Source organism: Indicator indicator, chromosome 10 (assembly GCF_027791375.1).
Source record: "Indicator indicator isolate 239-I01 chromosome 10, UM_Iind_1.1, whole genome shotgun sequence".
NCBI classification, from domain to species: Eukaryota; Metazoa; Chordata; class Aves; order Piciformes; family Indicatoridae; genus Indicator; species Indicator indicator.
Genome location: NC_072019.1, coordinates 20674890 through 20696746, shown reverse-complemented (window position 1 = coordinate 20696746; position 21857 = coordinate 20674890). Strand labels below are relative to the sequence as shown.

General features: G+C 55.1%; 3 protein-coding genes across 3 annotated transcripts in view; 1 reads left to right on the top strand and 2 right to left on the bottom strand.

Moving 5' to 3' along the window:
* Positions 1-1865: 1865 nt before the first annotated feature.
* Positions 1866-8443, bottom strand: ATP6V0B (ATPase H+ transporting V0 subunit b). The gene is made up of 8 exons (XM_054384338.1): positions 8377-8443; positions 5293-5341; positions 4751-4834; positions 4212-4289; positions 3520-3589; positions 3144-3195; positions 2553-2743; positions 1866-2181 (listed from the first exon to the last, which is right to left on the bottom strand). The coding sequence occupies exons 1-8, from the start codon at positions 8441-8443 to the stop codon at positions 2155-2157; spliced, it is 618 nt and encodes a 205-aa protein (XP_054240313.1). The 3' UTR covers positions 1866-2154.
* Positions 8444-8848: 405 nt separating this feature from the next.
* DPH2 (diphthamide biosynthesis 2) lies at positions 8849-10957 on the top strand. The gene is made up of 6 exons (XM_054384437.1): positions 8849-8989; positions 9070-9182; positions 9351-9571; positions 9740-10378; positions 10522-10707; positions 10799-10957. The coding sequence occupies exons 1-6, from the start codon at positions 8849-8851 to the stop codon at positions 10927-10929; spliced, it is 1431 nt and encodes a 476-aa protein (XP_054240412.1). The 3' UTR covers positions 10930-10957.
* A 1330-nt stretch (positions 10958-12287) lies between these two features.
* IPO13 (importin 13) overlaps positions 12288-21857 on the bottom strand; it is a 30645-nt gene continuing 21075 nt past the window's right edge. Inside the window, exons 13-20 of the mRNA XM_054384215.1 lie at positions 21533-21670; positions 21343-21439; positions 19429-19481; positions 13234-13300; positions 13036-13094; positions 12821-12910; positions 12505-12686; positions 12288-12394 (exon numbers count right to left, since the gene is read on the bottom strand). Of these exons, the coding sequence (XP_054240190.1) occupies positions 12298-12394; positions 12505-12686; positions 12821-12910; positions 13036-13094; positions 13234-13300; positions 19429-19481; positions 21343-21439; positions 21533-21670 (783 nt within the window). The 3' untranslated portion in view covers positions 12288-12297. The remainder of the gene's footprint in view (positions 12395-12504; positions 12687-12820; positions 12911-13035; positions 13095-13233; positions 13301-19428; positions 19482-21342; positions 21440-21532; positions 21671-21857) is intronic.

The following is a 21857-nucleotide window of genomic DNA, read 5'->3' as shown; positions in this document are numbered from 1 at the left end:
CATCTTCCAACTCTCACTGCTGCTCCTAAATGAGACAAGGTGCAAGATACTGGAACCTCAGGTGAATTTTTGCTCCATGCTTGAGCAGCAGGTATTTAGCACACCCAGGTCCCAGAACTCAAGTGCACACACCTAGAACAAGAGAGTGCATGGCATGCTCACCTCACCACTGTCAGCTGCGCGAGACAGGGCACAGGCTCCTTCAGCCACCATAAGACTAGCCCTGGTGGGTATCAAGTCCTCACAAAAGATCTGTGGACAAGTTTGGAGCTTGCCTCCCTGTCAAAGTCCTGATATGCACAGATGAGATTTGGAAAGCAGAAAACCACCTCTCAGAGGGAGATTCCTGAATTTCTATAAAGTCAAGGCAGGGGAAGACCCATCCTGAATGGTAAGTGGGTGAGTCTTTCAAGACACTTGTTAACCAGGAAGAAAATTACCTCACAGAACTTCTCTACCACCAGTGCAGGATCTCTAAACCCAGGTCTCTCCTTCCTGAATACAGCCTCATGTATTTGGCATGGGTCTAACAAGATGTCCCTGCAGCTTCAAGGCTTCAGATGTCTCTGGCCTGCCATAGTGGCAATGCCAGAGGACAAAGGTACAACTCTCATGCAGGACAAGCAAAACCCTGTCCACAATCAACACCCTGCCTTCTGAGCAGGCAGAGCCCAGTTCGTGTCCCTGCTGTTACACGTGGCACACTGAGCTCCTGTCACAGCCTCCAGCACAAGAAGAAAGCCAACACAGCTAGTGGCAGCACCGTCTTGGCTTGCTTCAGCAGTCTTTCTGCACCCAGGGCTGAAATGTGGTGTAGTCTCAAAACACAGGACAACGTGAAGCACAGCTGGGAGACCAGCACAACTCAGAATGCTATGCAGAGGCAGCTGTCCTAGTCCAAGGGCAAAAAAATCAGCAAGTGTGAGCTCATCCTGGGCTCCATCAGCCGTACCACTACCTCAGTCTGTGGCATCCAGGTGGGAAGTGAGATGGGCAGCTCTAGGTGTGAATCTGCTTTACACAATACAGCAATAACAGCACCAGGGAAATGAGTCTTCTTCCCCTACAAAAGTGTACTGGCAGCACAGCAGGATGGAGGAAGGCCTTGTGCTGGATACAGCAGACTGCAGCAGCATTGGCTCCAGGCTCTCTGCAGAATGGAGGCAGGAGGACCTTGTTCTTCCCTTCCCCCAAGCAGCAGATGAGCTGCAGGCCCAGCTGTCCACAGCCAGCGTCCCCATGCTGCATTTACCACAGTCAGGCAGAGAGGAGCAGAGTCAGCACATAGCATCCCCACCCCTGGGACCTCTGCTAGGGCCCCCTGGGACAGAGAGGCACTGCAGACTGGAGAGCTCTGGCACACAGCAGCACCCAGGAGGACTGCTGGCTGAAGACATCCTTGGAAAGGACAAAACTTTGCTCCTCTGCACTTCTGGTATTCCCCAGCTGCACGATGGGACTGTGCACACTGTGAACACTCCCTCTGTGCTAAGCTACCTGGATAGGAGCCAAAAAGCCCAAACCAGCTTGTGCCTGTGCCTCCACTATGCCTAGTGAGGGGCGGTGCCAGCAGTGGTTAAGAGCCTGGCACAGGCAGCACAGAGCTGCCATTTACCTGTTCCTGCAGCCTCCTACCTGCTCTGGGTAGCAAAGCAGAGCTCTGTTCCCACAGCTCAGAGGGTGGCCTCTTGCAGGCTGAGCAGGCAGCAGGGTTAACCTCACAGAGGGAAGACACCAGCAGGCTTCTGGCACAGGAAAGGGACTTTGCCAGAGGCGCAGAGGGGAATATCTGAGCAGGGGTCAGCCCTTGGTCTCTGCAAGCCTTCCTGATGTGTGCAGGGCAGAGGAAGAGCTGCGTCCTTGGACAAGAACCATATTTATTTCACAGACACATAATTGCACTGGTGGTCGATTCTACACACACCGGGGACACAGCAGCAGGGCAGCAGGGCTGGGCCAGGCCACTGAGGGCAAAATTCACACAGAGAAATCTGTTTCTTCCAAGGGGCCAACAGATTGGTGGGATGGAGCTTTACACAGCCAGGCTCCCACTTCACTGCCAGGCAGCTCCTGCCTCAGTCACGGACAGAAACATTAAATAAGTATATACAGCACCTCCTGGGGCAGGCTGGAACAGGCTGGGTGGGACAGGGCTCAGTTGCCCATTTTTACTTTAGATGTCTAGAAAGAAAGAAAAGAGGTTAGGCCGTGCCCCACAAACCCCAACCCAGCACCTCCATCCCACCCAAGCACCCCAGGACCATTCATAAGCTGCAAGCAGCTTATCAGCCCCACTGATAAGAACAGGGTGTACCCAAGGTAACAGCCTCAGTGACAGTTGCTCAGAAGGGCCATTAAGAGTTCCCATTGCTGCAAGTAGGCACAGTATGCTGTGGGGAGAGCCAAACCACTCCAAACTTTGCAAACAGCTTCCCCATCCCAATGCAGAGGATTGTGTCAGAGCCCAGGTGTGTCTACCTGGAGCTGAAGAGCACCCGTGGTGACAGGCACCTTGTGCTCATGTAAGCCTGGTGGCCCCAGGAGGCAGGTACCTGCAGGATAGCAACGATGACCCCGAACAGCCCTATGGCACTGCCAAAGATCTCCACGATCAGAATCTTGACAAAGAGGCTGGCGTTCTGGGCATCAGCCAGCGCAGCTCCGCTGCCCACGATGCCCACGCAGACACCACAGAAGAGATTGCATAATCCCACAGTCAGGCCAGCTCCAAACATGGAGAAACCTGTGAGAGAGGAACACTGCAAGAACAGGGTGTAACCCCCTGCACCTGGGGCATGCTGCAGCACCTCTGCCTTGAGGTGACAGAAAACCTCAGACTGCCAAGCACCAGCAGCGTCCTCCTGTTTGGGAAGCAGGACTGCTCCAGGGTATGCCCCAGTTCTGCAGCATCAGGCCAGCAGGTGACAGTAACCTGCTGCTGCCTGAGGGAGGAACAGTGCTGCTGCTCAGCAGTACAGCCCAGCTAGGTGTAGGAGGCCCTTCAAAAGGTAAGTAAAAAGCCACTTTCTGGCAGAAGTCACATATCTTTCAGACACTTGCAGCAGGCTATGGGCTGGTCAGAAGGTGGCGTGAGGGTGTGGCAATGCTGACAGCAGCAGCACCAGGGACTGAGCAGTCCTTACCTGCATGGTAGTTCCTGGCTCCAATTGCTTCTGGGGTGACTGCAGTGAAAGGCTGAGGGAAAGCATATCACCTGGGTTAGTGGCAAATCTGTGGTCTCTGGGAGAGGTGCTTGTCCCCAGTATAGCTTGAGGGAGCCACATTTTGCCCAGAGATGGTTCCTTAGTCCACGTCCCTGGAGACACCTTCCCCAACCCACTCTTCAGCATGGATAAGGGCCACTGCACAGAACACCAGCCCAGGGGCTACCAGGGCCAGGAGCATCTAAAGCCCTCACAGGGCCACCACTCACAACACTGGCCCACGCCTAGCTGCCCACCCCCACACTGGCCCCAAAACTGGTGCAGGACTGGCATGACAGCCCAGATCGTCCCATACCTCAGCCATGTTACTGATGACAATTGCCATGATGATGCCGTAGATGGCCACAGCCTCACAGAAAATGATGCTGGGGAAGAAAGGCAAAGACTGAGGACAGTGTTTCTGCCAGTCTGACCAGTGTCCCAGGCTCTGCCCCAGCCTGAGCAGTCATCATCACTTCACACCCAGCCAAACAGCAGCCAAGACTCCTCCACAGCCACCTCTGACCCCGCCCCACTGCTGCCAAGGGTGGAAAGGCAGTTCAGGGTACCCACTGCTTTCCCCCCAAACAAGGGGGAGATGCCAAACATGAAGGCTGGGTGATGGTTGTGCTGTGCCACCCAAAGAAGCTGCGACAGCCTTGTGAGAAGCAGGCACAGAGAGCTTTCAGCCTCCTTCTGCTCCTTCAGGGAAAGGCTGTGCAAAGTCTGGCCAGGGGAGCCCTGCCTGGGGCAGGAATAAGCATGATCTCACAGTGTTTGTTCTGAACACACTGGGCTCATTCATTGTGTGATATAACTCAGTGCTCTTCAAAGCAGCACTCTGGTTCCTTTAAGGCTCTTTGTTTTGAAAACAAACAGCAGCAGCAGCTCAGCAAGGAACAGTCTGCAAGTAGCACCCAGCTAGAGGCAGGACAGTAACCTCTGCACCAGGCTGAGACCTGCCCCACTCAGGCACAACATAAGCATTAATCCCATGTCTGTGCTTACCTGACCAGGTTCTTGGTTTTGATCCGAGGGGCTTTGACTCCACCACCAATGATGCTTGAGCCCGTGATGTAAATCCCCCTGTGGCAGACAAGGGTGGTTGGTGGAAGGTCTGGTACTCACAGGAGGATTCAATAGCAAAACCAGGATCTTCCAGCTGAGCACAGTCAGGCATGCAGCTAGGGGACACTGAACTTGGCCTGTCTGTCCTCAGGATACAAGTGGTCCCAGGTTCCACCATCTACACCAGCAGAACTACTGGGGCACAAGAGCCAGCACTGCACAGCCTGGGTTCTGGGGTGTGGCTTCAGAGAGCCAGGCACATCCCTGCGTCTCCAGGGCCTCTGCAGCCTGTGAAGTGGTCTGTCCACAAACTCCAGAAGCCCAGCAGCCTGGCCACACTGCTGTGGTGACCCACAAATCCCCACATTCCTGCATGTACACACTGTTTTGCCCCTGCCCTGCCACACGGAAAACTTCAGTATATACAGAGTTACTGAGGTGGGACAGCAGGGGGCTGCTGAAGAGCCAGTCACACTCACCAGGCAGCTCCTACCACAGACAGGGAGATGGCCAGGCCAATGCCCAGGTTGGACCACATGAAGGGTGAGGTCTCTGTCAGGAACCTGGAGAAGAAGTGCCCTGAGTAAGCAGCCAGGTTGAGCCCCCCAGTTGTAGCGCACAGCCCCAAAACAGGCACCCTTCCACTTGATCATGGAGCCAAAGATGAGTTGGGCACTGACAGACAGTGGGACACAAGAGCCTCTCTCTGCTCGAGCAACCCAGGACTCCCTGCATGGACCAAGATCTTCCTCCCAAAAACTCTTACTGTGAAGGGGAAGCCTGGGGTGGGAAGGGTGGGATGGCTGCACCAGGATTCCAAATAGAATCAGCCACATCTACATGTGGGTTGCATCTACCCTGCTCACAGGGAGCAGAGACCCTGCTCGCTGTAGCTTGTTTCCCTGTGGTGCAATGATCAGTGCCCATTGCTCAAAAGTGAGCACTGTTCCCTGCAGCCACTGCCAACCCCACCCACCCTCTCACACAGCCCTGAAGATGATAGTATTGATAGGGAACTCACCAGGCCACATCGAAGCGGAAGCCCAGGTCAAATATCGTGTAGCAGATCCCTGGAAAGCAAGAGTGACATGGGAACCTTCAGACAGACACCAGCTTCCAGCCTGGCACTGCCATTTCCTCCCCTACCTGTGAAGCCCTGGGACAGAGGCCCAGGAGCACAGCACAGCATGCTGGAGGGTTACTGGGAAATCTGGCTCAGGTGTGCAGAGCTACAGGGCAGGGTGTCCCTTCCATGAAAATCTTACCCTAGTGACCACACCACTTCCACATCAGAGCAGGACAGCGACAGCCCAGACTGGCAATACTCCCAGAGCCAATCTTAGAAGAGGATCGTGGTGGTTGTTGCACCCATTTTCTGTTCCCTGAGCACCTACACGGGCTACAAGAGCTGAAAAGCAACCCACAAGCCTGTGCCCCAAGTCTCCAACTGCACTACCCAGAAGCTCAGCTCCACTGAAGAGCCATGGCTGTGAGCTGTCCTCTCTCACAGGTAAGGCAAGCAAAGTGAGGCTGTGTCCCAACTGACCATCACATGCTACTCAGTCACCATCCCACCATGGTCTGTGCTGCTTCCTAGAAACCCATCAACACCAGGGTGCCCTGTAGCACCCTCTTTCCAAGGCTGTGGACTTTCAAGACATGCCTGCTGTCCTCAGCAGTTCTCCCAGGGTTAGTCATTTCCAGAAAAAGTTGTACTCCAATATACGCAGGAGATACCAAACCCAAGGTGCAGCCTTGAGAAGCTCAGGAAAGCTGTTCCTTTCCATGGGGGACTCCAAGAACAGTTTTCCCTGTTGTACTCTTGAGCGCTCCTCTCCTGTGCAGAATTGCAGCCAGGAGTCACAGCCAGCAGCCCTGTGCAGCCAAAAGAGATGCAGAGTTGCTTGCACCAAAGCCCTGCCTCTCTTTGAGCTCACAAGCAGGAAAGATCACTGCAGACCAGAAGAGACACTTTACTCCTTGTATGGCTCACACCATGCATCTGGAGAAGACCGAGTGACCTGATCCCTAAGGAACAGATAAACACAGCATAGCACTCTCTGCTCTGCACCAACTAAAAAGGAGGAAGGGGCAGCTTCTACCACTGGCGACTGGACCAGTGGCTCTGTGGCACTGACCCTAAGTACCCACCAGAAAAGAAGAAACTGGAGACTTCTGAAATGCTTAAAAGCACCAAAGAGGTCCCTACATGCATCCTGCTGCTCTCTTCCCCACTGGAGTCACAGCCTGGAGCAAGCAACTTGTTCAGCAGCAATACAGGAGCAGGACCCTGTGCCCAGGTCAGAACAGCCCTTTCTAGCCCACAGGCAAGACCTTCCAGATGATTCATCCCACCGGAGGGCCTCGGTGCTGCAGGTGCCAGCCTCAGAGATGGGATGTCCTGACTGGTCCTGGGTACTAAGTCCCTCCACATACAACCTGGGACTCTACACCCCATGCACCAAGAGCACTACAAGTGCTACCAGGCAAATTGGCCCCAAAATGGGAAGTGGCAGTGCTGATCCATTCTCCTGCCCACAGAAGGGGCTGTTCCCCTCCCCTGCTTTTGTGACACACAAATGAGGAACAGTGCCACCACAGCCAGGGAGGGCAAAGGCAAGCCATATCCCAGCCCACGTGCCTGGCAACCTTCGGGGATGATCTCTATGGCTGGGCCTGGTCGGTCTGCAGCTTCTGTTTTGACTTGGTTGCTTGGCTGGCAGAGCAGGAACTGAACCCAACCAGCCTCAGCTGCCCCCACTCCCCTTGAGCAGTAAGGAAGAGCTACAACCAACTCAGGGCAGATCTTAAGGACTCCTTCCATATCTTCAATAGTAGGCATAACCTTGGATTGATATATAAAAGAGAGTGAAGGACGCTTTCCTGTGAGCTCTGGCTCCCAGTCCTGCAGTCAGGACACAAAATAGCTGAGCAACAGGACTGAAGCACCAAAGCAGAGCTCAGAATAAGGAGAGAAAGCACAAAAAGGTGCCACCAAAACACTGCACAGAGTAAGACTATTTCCTGCTCATACCTTCCCTTATAAGAGATTGCACCATAAAAGGGGAAGTTAAGAGCATTCAGACTCGGGTCATTGAGATTTTCCAACAGTCTCAAGACTGCTGTGTGGATCTGTGCTGGCACAAGCTGTGTGATTCAGAGGGTCCAGTAAAGAAGCCCTGGGCTAGACACAGGATTCACCAAGCCCCTGTAAACACGAGGGAGTGAGACACCCTTCCTCTCTGACTAGGCCTCTCCCATCACTCAAATACTGAGGTAGGAGCCAAAGTCTCCCTGGTCTCTGCCTGGCTTTCGGTCTCAGCACTGAAAGAGGAAATAGGCATCAGCTCCAGCACAAAATCTTTGCACAACCCCTAAGGCATTAAATCCATTCTCAGTCTAAGCCAAATGTCATCATCATCAGAAGCCTGGACTGCCACGAGCTGCAATACAGCCATACAGACATGCAAACTATCCAGTATTTTCCTTATGGCCCTGCCACAGCTTGGCAAAGCAGGAGGGCAATCTGCTCCATCCAAGAGGCATCCGCTGTCACAGTCTGAAAAGCCAGACATCTGCTTTTAGCTCCCCTGACCTGCCAAATCCACACACAACCCCTGATTGGCACCACCACTTTTCTGGTCTCATATGCACAGAAAAGCAAATCAGCTTCTTAGGGTGGACAGGCTCTGAAAGCTGCACATGCAAGCCTTCAGAGGAGCAGCTGAAGGCTGAGAAGGCCCATAGCGGTAGTCTCGGTGCCATGGCAGGCCAGAGGCCAGCCCTCCTGAGCAGCTCAGCCAACAGAAGACTGACAAGTTTGCACTCCGACACCCCACCTTCCGTTTTCACATCATAGCAACACACACACACCGCCCCCAGCCCTTCTCCGGCAAAGGGGCAGCCAGCACGGACACAAGCCCGAACTGTGGTCTCTCTTCACGCCGAGAGCCCAGACCCCCGGTCCAGCCAAGACTGTGACCTGCTACTCCCTCTGCCCCTCAGCCCAACCCTGTCTGTACCCACGATCCCCAGAGCCCCGCAGGGTGACCCCCCACCCCGCCTGCTCCAGCCCGTCCGCCGCTCCCGCCGCCCCGGCACTGACCGACGCCCAGCAGCGTGGTCCAGAAGGCGAGGCCGAGCCCCGAGTACAGCAGCGCGAGCCCCGTCATGGCGGCGGCGGCGGCGGCGCGGGACACAGAGAAGCAAAGCCGGCCGGGCGGGCGGGCGCGAACGTGTCACCTGACCGGCACGGGACACGTGAACGGAACCGCAGCGGCAGAGCGGAACTGGCGTCACGCTACCGCCTCCACCGCGCTCGCTTATTGGCTGTCCTGGCTAACAACAGCGACAGAACTACATGGACCATAACGCACCGCGAAGGGCGCTTCTTTCCATTGGCTGTCCTTCCTGTCTCCGCCTCGCCGAGAATCACGATAGGCCCTGCTCCACCAGGGGCGGAACTTCTAGGAAAGGGAGGGCGGTGCCGAGTTCTCATTGATCATCTCCGAGGCCCAGCCCGGAAGCGGTTGTAGGAAGCCCCGCGTGTCGGGCCTGATTCCCGGCCCCGCGGCGCCATGGCAACGGCCTTTAGCAGCGACGGGGAGACAGCGCTGCGGCGAGAGCTGGGCCCGGTGGCGGCGCCGCGCGGGGACCTCGACAGCTTCTACGAGATGGGCCGGGCCGCTGCCTTCGTGCGGGACGGCGGGTTCCGCAAGGTGAGTGGGACCGAGAGCGGGGCGGGATCGGGGACTGCCAGCTGCCCTGCCCAGTGCCTCAAACTCTTGTCTCGCTCCAGATTGCTCTCCAGTTCCCTGACGAGCTCCTGGCGGACGCGGTGTCAGTAGCGACCGGGATGGAAGCGGCTACCGGAGCCGAGGTGTACGTCCTGGGAGATACTACATACGGCAGGTCGGCATGAGGCTGTGGAGGGGTGTCATGTTTCTCCACGGAGCTGCTTGTCCCCTACCTGGCAGAACCATGGGCCGGAGCTGCTCGGGCTCGGGCCAGCAGTGCCAGGGTGGAGGAAGAGCTCCGTGGTGTGTAGCCCGTCTGACATCGGGTCCGCCCTCCCTGCAGCTGTTGTGTGGACGAAGTGGCGGCCGAGCACGCAGGTGCCGAGGCAGTGCTGCACTATGGCCCGGCTTGCCTCAGCCCGTGCAGAAAACTCCCGGTGCTGCACATCTTCGGGAAGCAGCCCGTGGACATCAGGTGTTGTGCAGACGCCTTCAGGGAGCTCTACCCAGACAGAGAAAGTCGTGTGGTGGTGCTGAGTGATGTGGTCTATGCCCATGCGATGGGTGAGTGCTATAGAACAGTGAGGGGACCGAGGGAGGGGGGTCTCTGGCAGTGCTCAGTGTTCTGCAGAGCTGCCAGGGAAGAAGCAGCAGCAGGCAGGCAGTCCCCAGCCTTGATTCCTGATCCCTCTGGTCTGTGGCTGTGTTTTATCCTCACTCTTCTCCCTTCAGGTGAGCTGGAACAGCAATTATCTCCCGAGTACCCACATATCGTGTTCTCCAGGGTGGTTTGTGAGGACTCAGCTGGCCCTGCACTGCCTGGGGAGGTGCGGCAGTTTGGCCGCCAGTTCCCAGTGGAGGAACCAGGAGGGCTGCAGGACTGTGCTATGTTCTATGTGGGAGCGGAGGGCCTGGCTCTCACCAGCTTCATGCTGACCTGGAACTGCTGCCCTTTCAGCTCCTTTGACCCTGCCACCAGCTGTGGCCGCCGTGAGACCTTCAATGTCAACCGGGCCCTAATGCGACGCCTGTACCTTGTGGAGCGGGCCCGGGATGCCCATGTGGTGGGCATCCTGGTGGGCACTCTCGGTGTGGCAGGCTACCTCACTGTGTTGCAGCACCTCCGGGAGCTTCTGCGCTGGGCTGGCAAGCGCAGCTACACGCTAGCTGTGGGGAAGCCAAACCCTGCCAAGCTGGCCAACTTCCTGGAGGTGGACATCTTTGTCCTGGTGGCCTGTGCTCAGAACTCCCTGCTGGACTCCAGTGACTTCTACCGGCCTGTTGTGACCCCCTATGAGCTAGAGCTGGCCTGTAACACAGCCCGTGAGTGGACAGGGAACTACCTCACTGACTTCCGAGACCTGCTTCCAGGTAACAGCTAGAAACCAGCTGCCTGACTTGCTCCCAGCGTGCATCCTGCCCTCCCCTCCTACCTGGAGGCCATGGTTGCTGTGGCTTCGCAGAAGTGAGAGCACAAACACGAGCAGTAGGATAACTTTACTGTTTCTTGGCAGGTGCCTGTGCTCATGTTGAGCTCCCAGCAGCCCTCCACGTGGCGGAGGCTGTTCCAGATATCTCACTGATCACGGGGGAGATGCGGTCTCTCCACGTCCGTGACCCGCCAGCCCTTCATCTGCCCCCCAGCACCACCCTGGCCTGCAGGGACCAGACACAGGCCCTGGCAGAAATCAGCCCTGCTGGTTTGTGATTCGGTTTCATGGTGTGAGCCCCAGTGCAGGGGCAATGCCATTCTCCTGCTCCCAGTAACAAATCACTTTCTTCTCTTTCCAGCCTCCTTTCTGGGGTCCCGCAGCTGGCAGGGCCTGGAGCAGCAACTGGGGCAGACACCTGTCTCCAAGGCTGTGCAGGGCCGACGAGGGATTGCCATTGCCTATGAGGATGAGGGGCGCAAGCAACCCTGATGTGGCAGCAGCATTGGCACCCAGCCAGGAGCAGGACCATATTGGAACCTAGGTGTTGCCTGCCACCAAGTGTCAGACCCATGAGGGTCTGGACTTGCCACCAGTTGACACTTTGGTGGATGCTGCCTTGAATCAGTAGCACTGTGGTGGGAGAGCAAGAGTTAATGTGTTCAGGGATGCCTGCCACACTCTAGGGTTCCTGGGCAGGTGAGCTGCCAGCTGTGGGGCCCAGAGAGGTGCTTGACTCTGACCCAGGCTCCCAGGGTTCCCCAGTACAGGGCAGCTTTGGCTCTACACAGAAGGTCACATCTTTGCACAAACCAACATCACCAGGTTTCAAGCCTTGTGTGGGATACTGCTGCTAAGTAAAGCTGAACTGAAAAGGACTTATGAGTGACTCATCTTCTAGAATAAAACATGATCTGAGGAACACAGGGACAATATCAGATGTCCCAGAGTGAAGATACTGGTCATGCTGCCCACTTGAGGAGCACAGTCCTGTGTGTCAGCTAAAACCAGCCCAAGAGAACAGAAAGCCATAACTGCCACCCCCAGAACTGAAAGACTGTTTGCAGGTTGGCCTGGGGAATGAAGACAAAGTGAGGGCTCAGAGCCTGAGCAACCCTTCACCTGCTCTGAGGAACAGGAGTGGGGAACATGCATCCTGTGTTGTAGGGAGGACCTTGTGTTTGACTGGGATGGAGTCTGTTCTCCCTTGTATGGGGCAGAGAGATGCAATGCACCACTATTTTTTGTCATCCCTCCTGCAGCCAGCAGGGGACAGGAGGTGTTGAAGCATCCCAATTGATTTAACTTCCTCCACTGGGCTCTTCTGCACAGGCAAAGAGCAGGCAAAATCCAGGCACTGCGATAACAACAGCCACAACATAGAAATATTCTTAATATAATTAGGTGCAGGGCCTCCCCCCTCCCAATCACACACGTACAAACGAGCAGGGGGCAAGCCCCCTCACTCTGCCCACCACTGCCATGGACACAGGGGCAGCCTCCCCACCGTGGGGCACAGGCACCCCCGGGGAGGTGCCAGGGAAGGGCTGGTAGCCCAAGTGTGGGGCAGTTCTGCCTAGGCTTACCCCCACCCTCCCTCCCCCCTCCCCCACTGCCATCTTCTGCAGCTGGCACTCCAGTCCCCTGCGAGGGGGGAGCATGCTGGGGGAAACAAAGATGCTGACACCAAGATGTGGCCACCAAATCTAGCTGAGGAGCATCCTGAGCAGGTTAATTCTAGGTGGAGGGTTATTCTACGAGCCATACTGCAGCAGGGTAGGGAGAATGGGGTGGGGGGTGGGGGCTTCCTTGCAGGGAAGAACTGGTCTGGGCAAATTGTCCACGGTCCCGGCCAGGTGCTCAGTAGTCTGCTGTGTACTCTGTGCCATGCAACCCTCGGCACAGCAGAGTGAACTCCTTCACCATCTCCTTCACTCGCCGCTTGTTCACACGCTCTCTGCTAAGACAGAGGGAGGGGAGAAACATGAAGCAGGAGGAACATGCCAGGCCATGTGGGGAGGGATGTTGTTCCCACTGCACAGCCACCACAGGGAGGGGTGCATGAACCTGAGGATTTGCTGGCTGAAGTTCTCCTTCTGCTCAGGGGTGATGCGGGCTGAGGGGAAGCCATCCTGCTGCATGGCCTCCTTGATCCAAATGCTCAGGTAGCTGAAGCAGTGCTTGTTCAAGGCAAAGAGGATTTCTGCGAAGTGATCCATGAGGCTGCGGGAAGCCTGGCCACCAACACCCTGCCAGAGCAGATTGACCCTGCTGAGCCCTCGTCATTTCTCCGCCTGCACCCACCCACACTGCTGGGCTCTCTGCCTGTGTTTGCAGGGGTGCTGCTCAGGAACAGAGCCCAGAGCTCCCCATTGTCTCTCACCTCCAGCACTGCCTGTAGTAGCACTTTGCCATTCTCGTGCACCACCTGTCCCACCGGGGCAATCTCTCCGCAGCGGGGCAGCAGCTCTGTCTGCAACACAGATTCCAACCCACTCAGTGTCAGAAAGGTCCCATACTGCAGCACCCATGCCCAACCTGCAGCCCAGCTCCTGCCCTCCCAGCTCTCAGTGGGCTGCAAGATGCTGTAATACTCACAAAAAAGCCACAGGATGCTTTGACTGTGGGGGCCTCAGGGAACTTCAGTGAAAGAACACCTGTGGGCAGAAATTGCTCATGTCAGCAGCCAGAAACACTACACTAAACAGCCTTGTTGTTCTCAGCTTTCGGCTGGTCTGCACCCAGCTCCACAGCAGGAGCAGGCTGGCTTCTCCACAGAGTGCCTGTGGTACTCACCACACTGAAACACTGCTTTGACATCCAGATTGCTACACAGGAAGAGGTCCGGCTTCCTTTTCAGAGCCTGCAAGGCACACAGACAAGCAGCATAAACCCAGTGCTGTGGAGGCAGCCAGGAAGCCTCCAAGGAACCTGGTGCTCCAGACAGCCTCTGCCTGGATGCACTTACCTGGGCACACCCACAGTAAATGGCAGATTGACACAGTACAGCAGGAAACCATTACTTCCCACCCCCCATAGAAAAAGTCTAACAGCCTGGCAGTTTGCTGTGCTCAGGGACTGCCAAACCCAGGACCTGAGGATAAATGCCATGCACAAATGCTTCAGGAACAGAGATAGGACAGAGGGCTCCTGTCCCACCAAAGCAGGCTGGGCAGCAGCAGCACCCCCAGGATAAGGGCAGCCATGCGGGGCCCAGCAGAAACCAGTCACCTCTGTGCTTTGCTCCCCTCTTGAAGATGCTGGCATACCTGGGGTCACACCAACTGCTTCAGGCAGTAACCCCAAACTGGACCAGCAGCTCACTCTGCCTGGGCTCCAGGACACAGGTGCCAATGAGAGGCCAACATTGCTCGGCAGTTCCTGAGCAGCAAGTCTGAAAAGCTTTGTCTTTATGTCACACAGCAATCCCACCAGCCTCTGGGGGGGTCAGGCACTGCTGTTGGGGACACCCTGAGCTGTGGCAGCTCATCAAGTGGCTCAGTCCCCCCTGCGCTGGCAGGTTAATAGAAATGTTTCAATGTGTACCTTCCACTCCATTTGAAGGGTTTCTACCCAGCCACGGTGAGACCTGCTATGTAAGGTGGCCATATCTGTGCCTTACCACCATGCCCACTGCTGTGGACTAGCACTAGGAATGCCAGCCATGCTTCCTGCCCTGCTATCACTACAACATCGGAGACAGCAGCCACAGCACTGCAGTGGCCCCACTCTGTGCCTGGAGTTCAGGGAGCAGGATACCAGGGCAGGCAGCCCTCAGGCTGAGCTGTGTGCAGGGCCACTGCCACCCTCTGATCCTGCCCTCGTGAATGAAAGCAGAGACTGCTCTCAGCCAGTAAGTGCCCAGGACGCATGGCCATCTGGCCACAGCCACAGCCCTTACTTGGAGCAAAATGGAGTGACTTTCTACCCCTTCTTCTCCAGAGAAAGTCTGTGGCCATCTGCCCAGTGCAGACAACCTATGCTGGAGACCAAGAGGTTGAGGAGCAGGTATCAGGGTTACCCCATCTCTTTTCTGCCCCTTTGCATCACACACTGCAAGAGGACTCAGATTTGGGCACTGAAGGCATTACTGTACCAGGTGGAGAGACCTGCCTCCCTACTATATATGAGTGGAGACCTCCATGGGAGCAATCAGGGGCCATGTTATGCCTGTGCGTGTATACACAGACTGTGTGCACCAATTCCTCCTGACATGCTAGCACCAACACCAGAACGCCAGCTAGTGGCTGGGCAATGATTTAGAAACACATCCACTCATCATGGCTGCTTCCATAACGGACCACAGACATAGCTTTAGCCACAGGAGACTACCCCCACTGGGGCCCTGGTGTAGGGTCCAGAGCAGTGCCCTTGAACCTCTAACCCAGCAGCATGCTGCTCAAGGGCAGCTGGTTCCCATGATACCACCCAGTGTGGGTTCCTCTATCCTGCCTGACCAAGGAGATGGTTTTAACCCCAGACCCACGCACTGCAAGACTGCTCTGCTGGTACAAGAGTCTTCTGACATGCTCAGGCTGCCACCTACCTGCATGGTGCTTCTCTCAGCCAAATGAGACCTGTAGCAGGCAGAGCCCCACCAAGTTCTCCTGCAGACCTGGTACACCACCTTCTCCTCACTCAGTGTCAGGGGGGAAAGTGTGACAATACTGGGGGGAATACCTCCCACAGGACACCACTGCCAAGGTATTGCAGAGTGTAAGACAAATCTGGGTACACATGGACATGTCTAATGTAGACAAATATGATTTTTATCCCCATGAGATGGGGCCCTATGGAGCTTCTCCCATTAGCAATCAGCAGCACTGCTCTTGCCCAGCACCAAGAACCCTCCTCCAGCTCTGCGGCCTCTTACCACCAGACTGTCCTCTCCATCTCCTGCCAGAGCAGCTCTGCTCACATGTTCTGGGATGGGGACAGGTCTTTAAATGCTTTCAAATGTCCCTCCACATCCTCTGCTGTGACAGCCACTGCAGAGGTAAGCACTGACTCTCTGGCAAGGGCTGTTCTGCAGGCAGACACAGAAAGGACATCAAGTTCTTCTCCATGGCACTTAGGAGGCCCAGACTGGTCTTCAAGAGCAGGCTCTTCTGTGCCTGACTTTTCACAGGCAAGCAGGCATGAAAGGGACACCAAAACCCGCACTTTCAGCAGACAAGGGACAGTGAGGGCTTACACCAGTTCCTGTAGCTCTCCAGAACACACAGATCAAGCCCTTGTGTTTTGCACCACCACCTCTACTTCCCAGACCACATACCTGGTGGAGCAGAGCCTCCAGCTTTGGAAAGGTCATGTGAACTTGGTCAGGCATCGGAACCAAGGAGAAGTCAGCCCCTGCATGCCAGGGGCAGAAGATATCAAGTCCCTGTTCTCTACATGGCTCTATAACTCCATCTGGAGCAGGCATGGTGGAGGAGAGCTCAAGGACTTCTGCATGCAGCCTGGACCAGCCCACAAAGGGAGGGAGGTAGTGGACACACTAGCTGGGCCACCACATGTCAGTCTTGCATTTTCTGCTCAGTGTGGCCCCACTTGCCCAGTTTGTCCTGGGGCTCCTGGTCAGGGGAGGTTGCCACAGCGTTCCTGAGCACCATGTGGCATGAAACCTTGCTAGGGTGGGTGGATGAGCCTGCAGTCACCAATACAGAGACAAGCCAGAGAGCTCCAAAATCCTGCCTACAACCGGGAACATGCACATGAGTGACCCATTGGCCAGGGAGCAGGTGAGAGCTCCCTAACACCTGAACCTCCAGTCTCGGTTTGCAGATGCAGACCCAGGTGCAAGCCCCAGCCACAGACCCGGGTGGAAGCCTCAGCTGCTGCAGTTGTGTGGTCCTGGGCGTGGGTGCTCTGGCTGCACGGGCAGCACTGAGCCTGCAGTTCTCCAGGAGGGATGCTGGATGCTCACCTTGGGCACAGCAGCAGCTATGCTCTATACCACACCCAGCACAAAGTGGAGGAGCAGGGGAGCAGCTGATGTCAGATCTCAATGCAAAGGCTGCCAGTACCACCCCATGCAGCCTTACAGCAGATTGGTTATTCCACACTTCGCTTTAACTAGTAATGGTAGCGCCAGGGCCCTCGGCATCCATTAAAGATGTTGCTCAAGCCAACAAGCTCTCGTGCTGAGCCAGCCATCGTCAAGAGCAGACTGCCCATTAATGTGGTGGCAAAATGATCAGCCACACCAACCAAGCCCAAAGAAATACACTGCAAAGTCAACTGAAATCCTGTCACAGAGAGACAGCTCCCTGCAGGCTCATGACAGAGGGCTGATGTGCAGGTATCAGGAGGTAAAAGCTTCTGAGTTATCAGAAGGAGCACTTGCTGGCCGAGGGAGAGGACAAAAACACTGCCTGCATGGAGAAAACAGAAAATTTCAAACTGGGAAGATGATATTTCCACCAAAGTGATCAGCCACAGGAGCAGACAGTCTGGGAAGTGGGAAAACCTCCAGTTTGACACAGTCTTGGGTCCAAACTCACTGTTGCTCCAGGAGATGCATTATTTAACCTAGGGCTCCACAGGCATAACAGGCTGGGATGAGAACACAGGCCCTGACACATGAAAATTGTATCTGAAGAGACCTGCAGTTCTCCTCAACTTTAATCCTTGATCTACAAATGCTCAACAGCATCACCACAGAGCATGGTGATGGCAGAGGCTGAACCTACCTCTGCCATCAGATGGCTCTTGAAGTCCTGAGAATAAAGAGCCAAGCAGGGACAGCAAGGCCATTTCTTGGCAGGTTTCAAAGCACCCTGCCAGCTAATCAGTCTGGGAGAAAGGGCAGGCTGAGAAAACCTTGAAACCAATCCTGTATGTGTGAAGGGATGACATCGATGAACTCCTTCAGTCTCTGTGGGGTTGCTAGAACAAAAATCCCAGGAAACCATCAGGTCTTGAGTGGCTGTGCTTGGTGGTGGGCTGGTATCACACACCTCACAGTGATCCATGATGGAGCAGCCACAGAGACAGACAGCCTTTGTGCTGCTCCAAAGAACACGGACTGTCCAGAGACCAGCATACCAGGGACCAGTCTGGCTGCCAGCATGCTGCTGCAGCTCTACCTGCAAATCCTGTCCATGAGGGCAGTGTGCAACAGCTTTCTAGCAGCCAGGATTTGGGCATGTTTGGTCTGACAGAACACCCCACAGAAGCTCAGCGTGGTTGCAGTCTTCTCTCCGAGAGACTATAAACACACTATGTCCAGACACAGAGAAGGACCCCATGCCAGAGAAAAACTCAGCACTTTCCAAAGAAACAACAGCCTTGGAACTAAGAGTCACCTTATTCTTTACCCACCTGGCAGGATCACCTCTACCTGCCCTCCAGGAGCAATAGGCTTTTTGAGTCCTTTCAAGCCCTTCAACCACAGAAACCCCCCAGGTGACCTCTCAGTGCTTCCCCACACTGTTAGAGAGATCTCCTACCCTTTTCAATTATTTCCTCCTATGACTGTCCCACTTGAGGAGAACAGAAAAGGGGTTTTTACCTACTACTAGAATATTACCTTTTACACATCCCAAGACCCATGCAGCCCCTCAGGCTCCCATCAGCCTTTCCTCCTCACCAGGTGCTTTTTTCTGTCTTCTCTAGCCTGTATCTACAGAAATGTTGTGCCATAAACTGGGCACAGTGCTTGAGTGGAGGTCCTGCCAGTGCTGAGTGGCCAGGAGTTCATCTCTATGAACTTCATGCACAGACCCCATTCACTAAGTCTCCCATCACGTTCAAAACCCTTGTTAAGAAGTTATGGCTTCCAAAACTGTCATCAGCAAAAGCTACTGATGCTTTCTGGTAACCTTGAGTACATTTTATCTTTCAAGAGGAAAAGTAGGGAAAAAAGACTTTGATACAGCTTGTGAGATGCAGTGGATCTCAGTAGGATCTAGGCATTAAGGTGAGACCCGTAAAGAGCAGACCCTGTCTGAGAGTTCAGGTGCAGCCCCCTCACCCACTCCATCTTGCAAGACACATGCAGGGGCTGAGCTGCCATCGGAGAGAGCTAACAGCTTAGTGCTCAGACATGCCAGATACACCTCCCGGGCAAGGGCAGGACGGCCACAGCTCTGGCAGCTGCCTCAGCATGTGTCACTGCATAGCCACCAGACCAGCACACAAGGTCAGAGGTCATTCCTCTACAGAAATGAAGCAGAACCTGACTTTGCTGGCTCCTTCTTGCCACCGACCCACTCTCTGGGTAGGTGGATGTATCTACAACGGGGTCACTGAGTGCACCAAGGACATGGAGGCTTTTTCCTCAAAGGCCAAGGCAGACTGAGGATTGTGCCAGGCTCCCACTGCTCCCAAGAGGTGTACATACACATAAAGCATAGCGCTGGCCCTGCCTGCCTCTGCCAGAAGTGACATGAATGCCAACCCCTGACCCAGCCCAAGGACTCTGCCACATCGATGCAAACCGTTCCTGTGTGTCACCAAACCCACCACCCCAAGAGGCTGCTGGGGCAGGAGGCAGCATGGCACCCTGGCCAAGTCCAGATGCCATCACAAGCATGTTGCTCAGAGCCAAACCCTGGCAGCTGCCTGCTAGCAGAAGCAGGGGCTTCATCCCAGAAGGCAAGGCAGCCAGCTCAGATCATCCCTGCTCTGGAGGACCCATCGCAGGGCAGTTATACAGGTCAGAAAACATCCACTTAGTGCTCTAATTTATCTGTCACCCAAAGGTGACTATGGCAGCAGCCTCAGGTGCCCCATACCAGCTTTGGCAAGGCAAGGGGGTGGCAGCTGGGCACTGCCCTGCAGAGGAGGACACTGTCCTGGGGATGGCGTGAACCCAGAAATAAAGGAGAATGTTTTGTTTTCAACTTCCACGGAAACAGATGGAGAAACTCGATATTCAACTAAAAGGAAAAAAAACGTTGTCAACAGAAAGCTAAAAATAGGTTTAAATTGAATTAAAAAGAGAAAGAGAGAGAACAGAAAGTGAATGAATAAGAAACTAAAACACACCTGTGCCAGGAGTTGCATAAATGAATCAACAATATCAGGATGATCCCTGGGCCCTAAAATATAATAAAGATGTAACTTAAGAGAAAAATCATACAAACAGCAACTCAACATCATATAGTTATGTGATACAGAAAGAATTTACAAGTGAAAACAGGAGTGTAAGGGAGAAGGGGTGTGTGGGGAAGGGGATGGGCAACATGAGCAGCTTGAAGCAAGTTAAAGAAACAAAACATACAAAAAATCATGAAACTTGGAGAACCCAAGAACAGAAAGAAACTGCAAAGGAAAGGGTCTGAAGCCCTAGGGTCTCCAGCTAGCACCCAGGTGCTGCAGAGCCAGGGAGATCTTCATGTCCTTGAGGAGGAAAAGGAGGAGGAGCAGGGACTAGCTAGGCACCATCTCCACAAGGAGAATTAGAACTTTTGCACTGTGGGAACTGAGCACTCTTTGGTCCTAGAAGGTAACTGCGAGTGAATGACAACACCAGCAAATGCTTGACACGCCCAGCGGGGCTCAGGCGTGCACATGCTTGTCATCAGCACCAGCTGCTCAGGAGCCCCTTGCACAGTCACCCTCCCACACCATTCCCAGATGCTTTCCAAGACACTGAGCCCAGGACCTTCCCTGAGATCTCCTCCAGCATCCTCCTGGGAGACAGCAGCTCAGTGTTCAGAGATCTCCATGCCAGCACCACTCACCCTACCTTGGTATCTGACTGTGCACAGACACGTCTTGGCCCCTGTGGTGTCAGCTGTTCCCCCATCTCCTGCCACCCATGGGCTCAGCAGAAGGGGCCTGCCCTACGCAGGGCCAGCTGCCTACCGAAGGGCACCCATGGGGTGAGTGGGAGCACACAGACCTGGGCACACCGTGAGCTGGATGTCCGCTTGCCTGAGCAAAGCTCGTGTCCAAGCATTTGCAGAGCTTGGGCACTGTTCCCTCCCCTTTCCTCCTGCAGATATACCTGTTGCTGCCCAGAGGTATCACCACTTCCCCGGGCACCAAGCCAAAAGGGTTTCAATGTAGACGCATCCATATGCCGCTGGCAGAAGCAAGGACCTGATCTCCATCTTGCTCACCACTGACCCCAGTGACACCTCAGCACAGCAGGATTTACTTGGACCATGGAGTGATGATGAAGCAGGGGTCCTCACACCTTCCCCAGCTCTCTAGAGAGCTTGTCCCTGGCCTTGTGCTGGGGACAGCATCACCCTACCCAGCACCCAGCTGTGTGCACAGGACAAAACCCTTTGGGGATCAAATATGAAGATGCTGAAGGACCAGAGACAGCAGCTCCAACATACATTTGTCCCTGTCACAGAGCAACTCACCAAGAGGCTCATGGGGGTTCATGCTGCAGAGGGGCCTGCCTTAACTTCGTTCACTTTCTGTAGGGTGGGCAGTGAGCCAAAGCGGACCTCTGTCCTGTGGGAGGATGCCAGCATCCTCAGCATCACAGCAGTGACTTGGTGGCTAGCAGTGACTTGGTGGTCAGCAGTGACTCTGAAAAGGTTGTTTCCCAGATATTCACACACATATTCTCCTGCTCAGGCAGCGGCTTGATTCCTGGCCACTGCAAGTAGCATTTGCCCCCATAGGAGCCCTAGGATCTCCTGGAAACCATAATGTCCCTGCCAAGTGGGACTGGACTTCTAGCTTGACCCTTGCGGCACACAATGCCCACCCCTCTTGCAGAAATGGGGCTGTCACAGCAGAACAGAGTCTTGCAGGGGTTTCTGCTTCTGCTGCCCTGCAGGGAAGGTACCCACCTTCCAGGGGTTGGGATGAATCCAAGAAACAGAGATGGCCCCATTAGCTTAGCTTGGAGCAAAAACAGCCATTCCTGGTAAGACGCCTCCAGACTCCATGCATGCAACAGCCTGACAACAGCGAGGAAGGGTCAGTCCCACGTACCTTGCTGGAAGAGGGTCAGCGTGACTGAGGTAACGAGCAAGAAGAGGGCCTTGATGGGAGGGAAGTGGGCAGGCTCATGGGCAAAGATGTGAACCAACTGCAAGAGAGAGAGAACTGAGGCTGCTGCTGGCCCTCCGCACCTATGGCTTCCCAGGAAGTAGCAGCCCTAGCCCTGATTCCAGCTCTGTACCTGCCGGGTGAGGTCGATGGCAGAAGCTTGGGGGATGGTGCTGTACATCTGCCCCAGCATCTCGCACAGCTGAGGCACCATGGGGGCAAAGTCATCCAGGAGGGTCTTCACGGATTTCTCAAAGATGGCACAGACAGACTGTGGGAGAAGAGGGACTGTGTGAGCAATGGGCATCAAGAGACCTCTCCCAGGGAGCAGAGCTTGACTGATGGGTCCCAGGGGAGAGCAGAGCTGGCAATGGGGATGAAGACCAGCCAGGCAGAGGGCTCAGATCTACTCTGGTACTGGTGGCCCTGCCCTGCAGCACAGGATTCTCCCAGAGACC

Excerpts from the sequence above, each read along its gene's own strand:
- ATP6V0B (XM_054384338.1), bottom strand. The coding sequence starts at position 8,443 with ATGACGGGGCTCGCGCTGCTGTACTCGGGGCTCGGCCTCGCCTTCTGG. Across the intron at positions 4,835-5,292 it reads TTCCGCTTCGATGTGGCCTG|GTTCCTGACAGAGACCTCAC; the intron begins GTGAGTTCCCTA and ends CTTCTTCTCCAG. Across the intron at positions 2,182-2,552 it reads TCATCGTTGCTATCCTGCAG|ACATCTAAAGTAAAAATGGG; the intron begins GTACCTGCCTCC and ends CTTTCTTTCTAG.
- DPH2 (XM_054384437.1), top strand. The coding sequence starts at position 8,849 with ATGGCAACGGCCTTTAGCAGCGACGGGGAGACAGCGCTGCGGCGAGAG. Across the intron at positions 8,990-9,069 it reads GGGACGGCGGGTTCCGCAAG|ATTGCTCTCCAGTTCCCTGA; the intron begins GTGAGTGGGACC and ends GTCTCGCTCCAG. Across the intron at positions 10,379-10,521 it reads CTTCCGAGACCTGCTTCCAG|GTGCCTGTGCTCATGTTGAG; the intron begins GTAACAGCTAGA and ends GTTTCTTGGCAG.